The sequence below is a fragment of the Chionomys nivalis genome, chromosome 15 (genome assembly GCF_950005125.1).
Source record: "Chionomys nivalis chromosome 15, mChiNiv1.1, whole genome shotgun sequence".
In the NCBI taxonomy this organism is placed as follows: domain Eukaryota; kingdom Metazoa; phylum Chordata; class Mammalia; order Rodentia; family Cricetidae; genus Chionomys; species Chionomys nivalis.
In genome coordinates, this window is record NC_080100.1 from 43,970,338 (window position 1) to 43,983,939 (window position 13,602).

The 13,602-nt window shown below is 42.2% G+C and overlaps 1 protein-coding gene across 1 annotated transcript in view; it reads left to right on the plus strand.

Annotated features, from left to right (window-relative positions):
• Positions 1-13,602, plus strand: part of Pik3r1 (phosphoinositide-3-kinase regulatory subunit 1) — an 82,981-nt gene that overhangs the window by 49,695 nt on the left and 19,684 nt on the right. The window contains exons 3-4 of the mRNA XM_057789476.1: positions 8,019-8,111; positions 8,774-8,848. Coding sequence (XP_057645459.1) covers positions 8,019-8,111; positions 8,774-8,848 — 168 coding nt within the window. The remainder of the gene's footprint in view (positions 1-8,018; positions 8,112-8,773; positions 8,849-13,602) is intronic.

Below are 13,602 nucleotides of genomic sequence, written 5' to 3' on the forward strand. Positions count from 1 at the left end.
CCCATGACCTTATCTAAACTCAATAACCTTCCAGAGCCTAGCTCTGAGTATCATCACTTTGGGGGTGTGCTGGTACCTCAAAGGGCTTGACACTATGAATTATGGGGAACACATATAGTCCGTGGCAACTAATTTGTACCCCTTATTGAGATGCACTGAAATATTTATGTATAACATTTATGACAAAATATTAATTGTAGCGTCTAGGTGGAACATAGCTAGGCATTTGCTAACCAATTCGTTCAAGTTTTCAGTATATTTTCAGATATCAGAGAAAAGCCCTGGCTCCCTGGGGTTCCTAGGATGGGAGTTGGTGATTCCTTTGTACCTCTGATTTGCATCCCGGCTTTCTTAAAAATCTCAGTACTGTTCAGCTGGACCACTTTGCCTTTTTGGTAGTTTTTCTTCTCAAGCTCTGCCCTCCCTAGGCCAGCCAGCATCTGCTTCTACTTGGTCAGTGGTTGCCAGCCTAGATCCGGCTTCCGGTGTCACTGTAATAACTAACTGTCCCATCCATTTTCTCTAATTGCCTTTGGGTCTTCTCAAATTACAGCTTATGGTCGGGCTTCCCTGTAGCATTTGTAACGTGTTTTATAAGTTTGACTATGAAATTTATTATTGAATTGATGTGGGAGAAACACAAACATCACTGCCCCATCTCCGACTGTTATGAACAGGGTGTCTCTCGTTGCTTCAGTGTGCATAATATTGTTGATCAAAACAGTGAAAGTGGAGGAGAATACATTTGCTGTCTAGCTTGGGGAGGATACACATAAACTCATGCTGCTGAACCCACCAGTAAATATTACAGCCATCACCTTATGGGATTGAGTATCATGTGTCTTGTGTGTTACAGGGCACTCTTACAGCAGTTACTACTGAAATTTGGGAACCTTTAAAGGAAATTTGGGAAAACATCATAGTTTCTTTCCCTAGCCAGAAACTGACGGAGAGACAATTGGCCCAAGCTGAACACATGTGCACAACTTACAAGTTTATGACATTGACCAAATAACTTAATTTCTCTACCTCTGTTTCCTCGCCATTAAGTCAAGGATAATAAAGACACCTTTGAGCTGCTGTGAAAAATATACAAGAGCACGTGTGTAAAATAGTGTGGGGACACGGCCCCTAGCTGGTGTCCTTCATGCACTCGTTCAGAATAGAGCCAAGTTCATGTGCATGAAATGTGATTTTTTTTTTCTCCCCATCCCCATCTCCCTATTCTTTCCTTTATGGGGCATCTGAGTCAGGCTTCAGATGAAATCTCTCCAAGCCAACAGACCCAAAGGCCAACTTCCGTATAAATCACTGGCCTCTGAGATTCCTTGGATTCAATATTTTCTAGGTAGGAAGTGTGCGTGTGTGTGCGAGCGCGTGCGTGCACATATGTGCACTCACTCTCTTTCTTGTTTACCTCCTGCTCAGCATTTTAATTTGCTGTGCACTGTAAGCTGTCATCTTTCCATCAGATTCCAATTTAGGTGATAAGGATCACAATTAATTAGCCTGCCTGTGGAAGATTAAGAGCAACCTTGTGCTTCAATATTCTAGTCACTTTAAGGCTTTAGCAGAGGCCATCAGAGACAGCGCTGTGTGCCGGCTTGCGCTTCAGAAGACCTTTGTTGCTGATGCTAGCCTATGTAGAAATAAAACGAAGTGGGTGGAGTCTTCCCCTCTTCCCTTGCCCTCAGACCCGTGGAGCAGAAGAGATACGGGGAGGCGAACGTGGAAATCAGAAGAACTAAGGAGCGTAGGGTATCTACAAGGACTTGCGGAGTTTAAATCTGTGAGCAGTTTTGAAAAATTCCATGTTAGTAGTTACCTCTGAAAACCATGTGGTCATGCCTGAAGATTTATTTCTTAGCAGTTCCCATTTCTCATTGCCTGTAATTTTATCTTCCTTCTCCTTCAAAATCAAACCCATCTTGTTTCTGGGAGATTAGTATAATTTATTACCCAACCATTTCAACTTAGTTTTTCTTTCACATTCAGAGAATTGAAGTCAAATAACTTAAACAGATTAGTATTATGGTCAAATATAATATTTAAATTGACTCCTAAAGAGATGCTGAGTATTATAGAGCAAGAGGCAAAATGTTAATGTCTACTCTGTCAGACATGCTTCAAGCTTCCCTCCTTTAAGAAATATTAAGAAGCCGGGCGGTGGTGGCGCACGCCTTTAATCCCAGCACTCAGGAGGCAGAGGCAGGCGGATCTCTGGGAGTTCGAGGCCAGTCTGGTCTACAAGAGCTAGTTCCGGGATGGGCACCAAAGCTACAGAGAAACCCTGTCTCGAAAAACCAAAAAAAAAAAAAAAAAAAAAAAAGAAATATTAAGAAAACTGTCTTAATATCATAGATAGTTCTCATCTTAAATTTTGTCATCATGAATGACTATTTAAAAATCTATTAATGGGGCTAGAGAGATTGCTCAGTAGATCAGAATAATGGCTGCTCTCGCAGAGGACCAGGGTTCAGTTCCTGGACTCACATGGCGACTTACAACCAACAATAACTCGAGTTCCTCCTTGAGCACCAGTCACACAAGTGACACCAGGAACACAGATTTGCAGACAAACATTGATGCGCATAAAAACAAAACGTTTTAAATCTTTAATCATAGTAAAGATTTCTTGAATAATTCCAATATTAATGACAATTCTGCTTTCTCCACTCCGGGTACTGTGTCCACGGACTGAGGGTGTGTTATTCTGCAATCCTTACTAACCTCATGATTATTCCCATGTTACAAATGAAAAATCTCAGGTCCAAGTTAATTAACTTGTCCAAGACTCCTATCAGTAACTGGTACTATGAGGATGGTACCCCTGTCTCTTTGTGCTTTTAATCATGGAAGCGCTGCCGATGAAACCAGTGTGTACCAACATTAACGAACCCACGGTTTCTTCTCTTTTATTTTATTTTTGTTTTTTAGTGCTGTCTTGCCCAAAGAGCACACCAGCTTTTGATGTGGTTTGCAGCCCGCAGAGCTTAACAAGTTTGAAGTCCAGGGTATTAGCTGTTCTAGGTAGACAGTATGAACGTGCTTATAGAGTTTGTTAAGAACAAAATTGGGGTTGCTTTGATTCGTGTCCACCACTTTTTTTTTCTCTTGAAGTCACAAGAGAAGATTGTCTCAGACAGAAATAAAGCTTGGATTCAGCGAGTTGGTAGACAGTTTAACATCTTGATTTAATATCGGTCCCCATTTGCATATATCCTTTCTTTCCTGTGTATTTTGAGTTACATTTTGAGGGGTAATGAGGTTTTTTTTACACACTTCCAAGCTGCTTCCATTAGGAATGCAATAGTTGGCTTGGGCAGCCTCTGCCGTTTTGATGTTTCTGCTTAAACTTTCCGCTCAGTCTTGCCAGGCACTAACTTTAAAATGTCTTTCTCTTTTCTTTTTAATTTTTTTTTTAATGGAGAAGGCATTAAAGGTGCAGCTGTGTGTTGGTTTCAGCTTGCACTTAGCAGCGGTGTTGGCACCACAGAGAGCACAGATCGCTCCTATCTCCCACGCACCGCTGGTGCCCAGGAGTGTTGAGGCTTGCCCGACTTAGTTTGGGAAGGGCTTCAGTTGGGAGAGAGAGTCTCTTCTGTTATGTGTGATTGGTTGTCACCGGGGCCTGCAGAAAGAGCAAACAGAAAATGCAGCCTCCGTTGTAGTATGAGTGGTTTCTTCTATGACCTAGGACTCTCTGGTTCAGTGGAGTTCTTGTGAGTGGGAAGGAAGGCTGGCCAGACAAGTGTGCCTTTCCTTAGAAGTTATACGTGGTTAGCTTCTCCCTTCTCAGACCTTTCGACTGTTTTTGCTTGGTTTCCTTTTCCTTGCACAATGTTGATTTCTTCCAATGAAAAATGATTTGGCTGAGTGAGACATTGGGCTTGGATATGTCGGGAAATCCACGGATGCTTCCAGATGCTTCAGACAATGCACTACGGCGAGCTTCCAAATCAAAGTGCGTTCCTTTTCAGGCCAAAGATACCTGGAAATTTTACACATAAATGGAATTTATGTGTAAAATTTAGAAGTTTGTGATGCTAATTTATGTTTTGCTTGATAGTCCCAACCTGTATGTATGCTCTGTAGTTTTTTGAGAACAAATATTTAGCGCCATTATCTTTTTTCAGACTATGATTTGATCCTCTTATTGTGAACTAATCAACAACTTACCAAGCTTAGTCATTCCCAGTAATTGCTGCTTCCTGCTGCAATCTCTTATGATGAAATCTAATGACAGATATATAGACGTAGTGTATATAATGGAATTAGAAAATAGTTGGGTTTAGGATTCTCGAGGAAAGTAACACTTGTTTTGGAATACAGTTTAGAATTCTAGTGATAATCCCACTGTCTATAGCAGGTGACAGGAACTTGCTCTATTACCTGGGTCTACATAGTTCCGAGAGGAAGCACGTTGAGTGAGAGACCTTATACTCACGAATAGGAAATCCTGGAATTGTTGTCATATTCATTGTCTCACCTTGTAAATGTTGCCTTTTAAAGTTCCTCTTGCCAAAGTGCTATCAGCTGTTGTGCTTCACTCCTTTGGCCAATAAAGCTGCTTTTGTCTTAATAAAATTCAGCTGGACCAGGCAGTGGTGGCGCACGCCTTTAATCCCAGCACTCGGGAGCCAGAGGCAGGTGGATCTCTGCGAGTTCGAGGCCAGCCTGGTCTACAAGAGCTAGTTCCAGGACAGGAACCAAAAAGCTACAGAGAAACCCTGTCTCGAAAATCCAAAAAAAAAAAAAAAAAAAAAAAAAATTCAGCTGGACATTCACACAGTACAAGCCGGAGAACTCACACTCGTAGATATGTGGGGACCCCCAAGGTGGTTTTTAGAAAAGTCGGATACTTTGTAGCTCTGGACAAACAAAACAAAAAAACCTCTTTGCCAAGGAAGTGCAGGAAAGACAAAGGAAGACAAGAGAGTGCGCTTTTTCCTTTTCTTTTTTCTCAGCTGGAGTAGAGCGCCGGATGGAAGTGCCTCTGCGGCATTTGCAGAACCAGCAACTGTTGGGTGCATATTTCAATCACAATCACATGAAATTTTTAATTATTATTTAATTTGGTTTTCATATTTGCCTGCCTAAGTGATCGTGTTGATAAGATTTTGGAAAGAGATAAACTTTATTAAGCAATTCCGATCTCAGTGCCAGCTTTTGTTTTTTTTTTTCCTCCATAAAAATGCTTATGTTATATATGGGAGTGGATTTGATGAAGTTAGTCGCATGAGTGCAGGGTGGGTATTCGTATTTCCTACTTAGCTGTGGGCTTTTGGATTTGGGGCTGTGCTGAGGTTCCTTAGCAGGAAAACAGTGTGTTGAATCCTGATTGATAGCATTTCTTAACATCATTTCTCTACTGCCAGTTTCCCTTCTAGTGCATATGTACAGGGGCAGGATGACCTTCATTTTGTTCAGTGTAGAACGGGGAAGGTCTTTGTGGGAGAGGATACTGTTGTGAGCTCAAACATGAGAGCCAAGGGAAGTGGTTTATATTTTATCGAAGGAAATGAAATGGTGTGGCCTTTGCTGCTGCTGCTACTGGTGTGTGTGTGTGTGTGTGTGTGTGTGTGTGTTTGCATTTCTCTTCTAGCCAGCATCTTGCTGGGTAGCCTGGGCTATCTTTTAACTTGTGATCTTCCTGCTGTAGCCTCCCATGTGCTGAATTAGAGACTTACCCTTCCAGACAGCTTAATTTTTTTTTTAATTTTACAGTGCTTTTAGTTAAAATGATTATAAACTTTTAATCAACACATTTATATTATAAACACTTTTCAAAAACATTTCACATTTAAAACTGACTGCTCTCGTTGCTCAGTTTCTCATAGAAATCACCTACAAAGTCAAACTTACTACTAACTCAAAACAATTACTACCCTATTCTTAGACACCTTGGTTCCAGGAATGAAGTCCTCCTCCCACAGCCTTGTACACAGTAGCTGTCTAGAGAATTAAGGCCATATCTACTCTACCTTTATCTTGCCAAAAAGCTAGGGCAATGATGTCGTGAGGCAGAGTCTCCCAGGAAGCCAGATGGAGGGCTTTGTAGGTTGCTTAGCACAACCATGGATACCTTATTTTGAACAAAGATGTCTTCATTCTGAGGTCCGCGGGTTCCTTAACTCTTCATTGACAGAATTTGCCTTCACCCGGGGTTCTCAGACTGCAGGCTTAAATACTGTAGTCACAAGTGCATTTGGCTACTTCAGGCTACATCTGTTAATTAAACTAAAAAAAAAAAAATCAGTTGCTGCATTTTGCAGTGGCTACATTTTATTATAGAGCAAGCCTGTACAAATGTTTCTCTCATCACAGACAGTGTCATTGTATAGTGTTGTCATAGTTTTCCTTCAAAATTTAGCTCTTCTGTCATTCTGGTGGCTGTTGTGGACAGTATAGTTAAATGACAAGTCCCATGGGTCCATCTATACCGGGCATGTTGAAATCTGCAGGGATCTCAAGACAAGGGGTTTTAGAGTTTGTAAAATGACTTCCTGAGTTGTACTTAGTCCTTTGAGGTCAGCATTTAATAACACTGCTTTTATATTATAAATCTGTTACTATTCTGCATTGATACTTGGTACTTGCAATGGTTTAATTAGAATTTTTTAATATCATAAACATCTTATAATAATTATACCACTAAAACCTCACTGAAATCTAATTATGGCCATTTAGTGAAATATACAAATTGTCCTAGATAAGATGCAAGTAACGAATCATAAACCCCTGAAATTACTGGATTATTGAAAGACAAGTTACTCCTGAAGATGTTTTCATTAAGATTCACAACCCTATATTTTGAAGTTTGAGAAATTTGAGGTGAAATATTTAGCTCCCTCTTCTGGCACAGTTTTGAAAAATACTTTTATTTCATTTTCCCCCCTTTTTTTTGAGTGAGAAATATGGTCAATATATTGTCGGGAAGTAATTTGTGATTGTCGTGGTATTAGATATTTTTGTATAGTTACATTTGGCAAAACATATGCATAACTTATGAAGGTACTGTTTATCAAAGTGTCGTATTCTTGGGACTGGAGAGATAGTTCAGTGGTTAAGAGCACTTGCTGCTCTTACAGAGGATTTGGGCTAAGTTTCTGAATCCACTGAACTCACAAACAACTATAATTCCAGGTCCAGAGAAATTGGTGCAATTTTCTTTCCTCTACAAGTGCCAGGCACACAAGTGGTACATATACATCATATACATGTATACCAGCAAAACACTCATACATAATATGAAATAAACCTAGAGAGCTTTTTTAAGTATCTTATGTTCTACACATGCACATGTGTGCGCTCACACACACTAAAGCAAAAGATTTGACAACAATTACACAGGGGTTTAGTTTGTTGTTAGGTGACTACTGTTCATTGTGTTGCCTGGGCATTGCTAGACTCAGTGCAAGGGTCCAAAAGAATATCCAGTTGCTATGATCAGCTATTCAGTTATATATCGTGATAACATACTATCTCATGAGATTTTTATCCAGTCTCTCCTACCTGAGCTGCAGTTCTTTCGTAATAACCTAGAAGCCAGATTGATTTCAGATTTTCTGAGCTCCCCAGATTGTGCTCTTAAATATCAGTGTGCCCAGGACATGGGGGTGAAGAGAGCTGTATGCTGCAGCATCTCTCGATTCTCCCTGAACATGCAAGCTCCAGTCTAGCCTGGAGCTCTTCTACGTAACCCAGGTACCCTAAGACAGGGCAGTCTGTCCTAGGAAAGATGCCCCGGAGGAGAGACCGTCAAAGCTCTGTTGTCAGGGCATTCTGGGATTTTTGGTGGGCATTTGGTGAACATTCTGAAACGGAAAAAACAAAACCCAGGTATGACCTTGGGGCCCCAACAGTGTGTAATGTAGTAGAGGACTCGCCTTAGCTCCATTCTGCGTTTACTATGGAGGGGAGTAATTGAATTATTTATACTTAAATATTCTGTATTGTGGTTGAATGCACTTGACTGCCACACATGAAATCTAATGTTGGGAATTTCTTTTTTTCAGCTTTTACCCTTCCCGATCTGGCTGAGCAATTCGCCCCTCCTGATGTCGCCCCACCTCTTCTTATCAAGCTCCTAGAAGCCATCGAAAAGAAAGGTAACCAGACTGCTAGAAGGAATTAGTGTTAGACCTTTATTTCGTGACTGCTATACTTTATATGTATCCCTGGAGCACTCATTATGTGAATGTCTTACTGGTTGCTGTGAACAGAGGCTGTGCTAACCACACTAGCTGTGTGGGTCTCTGTAACAGGGAAGACTCGTGGCTAATAATTTCTAACTCTAGAGAAGTGGTTCTCAACCTTCCTAATGCTGCAACCCTTGAATACAGTTCCTCATGTTGTGATGACCCCCCAGCCATACAATTATTTTCATTGCTACTTCATAACTGTATCTTGCTGTTTTTATGAATTATAATGTAAATATCTGTTTTCTGATGGTCATAGGCAACCCTGTGAAAGGGGTCACAACCCACAGGTCGAGGACCACTATTCTAGACTACTACATAGTTCCTATGTGGGAGCTATTCAATTCTTCATCATTTAATAAATATGATTAACCTGCTTTTTAATGGCCCACTGGAGTTGCCAAAAATCAGTGACAAACTAGATACAGCTAATTGCTGGGGTTGGCTTCCAAGAATATTCAGCACGCATCTAGAGTAGATGCTGGGTGGAAATGGGAATGGCCCTCCGGCAGCAGGCTCACCAAGTCTGCAGAGAACTGTGTTGTGCACACACGGTCTGTTTTGTCTTCCAGGACTGGAATGTCCGACTCTCTACAGAACACAGAGCCCCAGCAGCCCTGCAGAGTTACGACAGCTTCTTGATTGTGGTGAGTCACTTCACAGGGCTGTAAACAAGGATAAGCTCACCTTTCTGTTTCAGATGACCCGCCCCCACCCCCATCCACACAACACCTTAACTCTCAAAGGAGTCCTCAAAGCCTGCGCAGTGTCCTCTGCTCAGTGAAGTTAGCCGTGCACGCCTTGGCTGTGTGGCTCCTGAGTACAGGTGTGAGTGTAAGCTGTGAGCTCTCAACCTTTTCCATCCACGTGAGCCCCTGGGTTCTGCAGGAATTTCAGAAACAATTTCTTGACATTTATCAGACTCTATCTCTGCCATGTTCCTCAGCCTTGCTTTTGGTAAGCTCTTACTCATATGGGTCACCTGAAAATATTCTAAGCCTGCGTCATTTGACAGGCGTCTCCTGGTGTCCTCTTACCCCTTCTCGGGCTCTTTCCCTCCCACCTGGCCTGCTGGCTTTCTTCCTTGCTCACCTGCTGACTTTTTCATGCCATATGTCTGTCAAGTAACATCATGGCGTTGGGTGTTTATCTAGTAGTGTAATGGTGACCGTACTCTCTGCAGAGGGAAATACGGGGTGAGAGTATTAACCCCTTCCTGAGATGTAAATAGCCCCACTGTGGTTGACTTCATGCTAACATGATGTCATTGACTGTGCAGTTGGGAAAAACTGAGGACGTTTGATCTCCTGAGCCAGCAGCCAGCTCCAGCACACCGTTACTTAGGAGACACTAACTTACTCTGCCAAATAGTGGCTTTATGCGACTTCCTCTTTCCTTTTCCATACAGGGAAAAGTACTGCCCTCATCCCAGGAAGCTATCTTCTCGTGCCAACTTCTAGAATGTCTTAAATCCTTCATTCATTTATAGTATTCTTTCTTTCTTGTTTTTGTGGTTTTCTACCTCATATTATTTACCTGAATTTGGATATTTAAATGAAAGAGTTGCCTATGTTGTTCTGGGCAAGGCCCCTTTGGAAGGATGCTGGCATGGGAATGCCCATCTGACCCTTATGAAGTAACCAAGTAACCGTTTGAAGTGGGAAGCAGCTTGAGGCTTAGGCCATTTTAGGGAATTTCTACAAAAGACATTTCTTAGAGAAAAGCGTGCGACTAGATGCTTATCAGCAAGTGATTTCACTTGAAATGAACCCAAGCAAATGTCTCAACTCTAGTTTCTGTGTCCCTTGAGCTCAGCCTAGCACACACAGGGCAGCGTACCTCTGGGCTTTTGTGTGTTCCGCCAATCTGCTCGTTAGACGCTGGCTGGTGGAAAAGTCCAGAGTGAGAGCCTTTTCTGTATTTCTACCAACCTTACCAGGGCGTTAAGGAAATACTGAATTTTGTGCTTTGCCAATTGAAGTCGGGTTACATGTATTGGTTACAAGAACAAAATAAAAGGTAAAATTGGATGTTTGCTAAAAGTCACAGGAAATGTGAAGACACCAGAAACCGATGAAATTGTGAAAAGTTGTGGTTGAGGTTTTTAATGTGACCAGTACAAAACGCTCTACATTAGTTTTGGAAAAAGTTTTATTTTTATTATTATTTTTTTCACACCACTCAGGAGATGGCGCAAACCACCAAGATTCACTCACATCAATAATATATTTTGATGGGCAACATCCTTCCTCATTGCCACCAAAACTCACATGTAGAAAACTTGACACATTTTTATAGCCACAAAAGAGCAAACACTATCCAAACTTGGGAGTGCATCTGCCAAAAGTGTCCCCACGTTGTAGACTTTTCAATACCTGGAGCTATTATGTCCCAGAGGAAACTCCGTTTCCCCTGACAAAAAATTGCTGGCTTTTGAACAATTCTGTAAATTTGCAATGACAGACAGAGGTGAGGCAAGCAGCCCACTTCTCTTAATGCTTCTTTTGCAGCCGCTCATGGTAGCCTAATTCTGAAGTGTTAGTGACGCTAAGTCTCCAGTAAAGAAAGCACAAGTTAAGCAAATTCACTTAACATGATTTGGTGGGAGAGCGAGCGGCAAAGCCGTGGTTTATATCCAGATCATTTTGATTGTCCCTGCCCTTCTCGCTCCTCCCTTATTTTACCCTAAAACAAATTGCCCTCCCCGCTTCTTTTAATCTTCCTTGAATTTTAATGGTCAACACTTCCTCCTGACACATTTTCGTTTCTCTAAACGTGCACCGGGGCTGTCTCAACCTGGCCCTCTGGATATGCCGCGCTGATGAAGAGTGTCAGCGGGTTAGTCAGCCACATCCCCAGCCTCTACCCACTAGGTGCCAGTAGCATCCACCCCCGAGTCACGACAGTCTAGAATGTCTCCAGATAGTGCCAGTTTGCAGTCTGTTCTACCCCCACGCCCTAGGAACCACTACACCAGATAGAGATCAGCTGGTGGCTGACTGGCTGGGGGTTGGGGGTGGGGCCTCCCAGAGAGCTGACCTGGTATGGAAGGAGCTGGTTACCCATTGGTAGTGTGGTGAAAAGTGAAATGACAGCTGTGGGTGTCTAGGAGCTGCCAGGGTGGCGTTCATACAGAAGACGTAGCTTGTATTGCACAAGTCAGGAACCCCGGGGCACATGGGAAGTCCCATCACACACACATACAAATAATAATAAAACCAAATATACTCCGTCATCAACTCTTGTGACCTTTGACACGTGGTGAGTTTATCCCGAGACCTGCGTATGTAACTTCATTCAAACACTATAAAGACTAGGTAGACCACACTCTCTGCATTCTTAAGGTCTCTGGAGTGAGCGTCAGCCTAACAGCTCCAGACCTAAAATACTTGCCTTGCTTCTTGCGTTGGTTGCTTAGGAAGGCAGGAAAAGCAGGGGAGAGGTACACTCTGTCCTTGAGGCCCCCTAAGTGACGTGAGATACATAATTGCCAGACTGCTTGCCATGTCTCCTGGTGAAAGGATTTCTCATCGGCCATGTGTCTCGAGCACCTAGAAGTCTACATATATCGACAAATGGTGGAGCATATATTCTGCAGGATGAGAAATTCGGTGCCACTGACTTTCAAGGCAAAGAGATAGGAAGTGAGGCCCACAAGGGCGGCAGCTAGCTGGGCCAGAAGCTCCAAATATTCTTTGGGGGTTTACGTGATGCCCACGTAATCTTAACACTATATCATGTCACTAATAATGACCTAGTTTCAGGCTACCTCCTTTACACAAAGGCCCAGTATGGCCCTTGCATATTTGTTAGACTGGGGTGTGTCTGGTTAGCCCTTTAGAATATTTAAGCAACATATGTTTTATCTCCGTATCCTTCAACTTCTGCAGGGTTCTTTTGGCCTGGCCCATGTGTATTGTCCACTAGCCTGATGTTCTGAGAGTATGAGGTGTGGTCACTTACATCTCGCTATTTAGTAGGACAAGTTCCGCTTAATGTCATGATGTGTCCGGAAAAACTTTTCTACCTCAGTTTCAGCCCAGATTTGCCGCGGTCTCTCCATGCATGGGTCATTTCTCATAAAGGGTCGGGTAACCGCATGTGGTGCTTGTGAAGAATTTGACAATAGAAGGTTTCCGAATCAAAGTTTAAGTGCAAACCAAACATGTAATAGTCGGAGATGTTTTTGGCGGCGTTTACCCACGTGCCGTCCGTCCTTCGCTTCCACCGTATCTTTAGTTTGGGACCCGAAACCTCCGCACCTTGTACTGTGCATGCTGTCTGTGCCGCCAGGCCACGGACACCTCAGTTCAGGTTCAACACTGGTGTAGGGTATGAGTTGTCATGGTTCTCCATACACACAAAGTTCTCGATAGAAACACTGTGATTGAATTATGGGAGGCTTTGATATGAATTTTCTTATTATCCTTCCTTAGCATGTATATCTTTAGGATAGTTGGATACATTTACACACACGTATCCCTCACACTTAAATATATTCTCATACACACATTAGTGTATTTTGGGGTTTGATTGCATAAAAATGTTTGTGAAAATGGTTGTTTGAGTTTCTGATTTGAGTTTTTATTTTAAAAAAAATAAAGTTTGGTTTGGGGTTGGGGTTAGAACAAAATTTCCAGGAAGTTTTGGAACGGCCCTTGACACAATTCTGCCATTTTGGATCACGTATTTATGCAAAACAGCATTCCCCTGTTCATAACTTTTAAATAAAAATGTTGATTAGCTCTGAAAAGCACTGAAGGCGCTCCGTATCTTACAGTATCAAATACTAAGCTAAGATTTAATTCTGTATAAGCATAAACAAGGAAATCTCTCATTAGTATGCAAGTTAGCCTTCACCTTTAATCAATGGTAAAATTATATGTGTACCTAAGAATCCTTTTAAAACAAACTGCTTTATAATTTCAATAATTATCTGCTTTGCATGCCTTTACAGACCTCTATATTTCAGGTCATATAAAAATTACTTGGCTACAAAGAGATCATGAATAGGCAAAGGTTTTGTTTTGAATTGAAAGGGGGACAGTTGAAGGGGCCCTGCTTTACACGACCATCTTTCAGGGATAGCCCAAATACTGTCCTCTCTTCACATAGAACCTTCTTAGCATGACTCTGGTATTTTCTCATCTCCTTATAGCTCCTTCACAGCAGAGTCCTTAGTGCCAGAACTGAAGACAGTTTAAAAAAAAATGTAGTGTCAGCCCACCTTCTGAGCACACTGCTTCCCAGATAACTCTCCTCTTGGTTCCTCCTTGCCAAATGCCCCTCTTTTATGGACGCCCTCAGTCACTCTTGTTCTTGGTGCCCCTGCTTTCTAGTGGACCTCAGTTCCTTCCCAAGAGCTGTGCCGAAAAGTGCTTTGGATTACTGCTACCCCTGT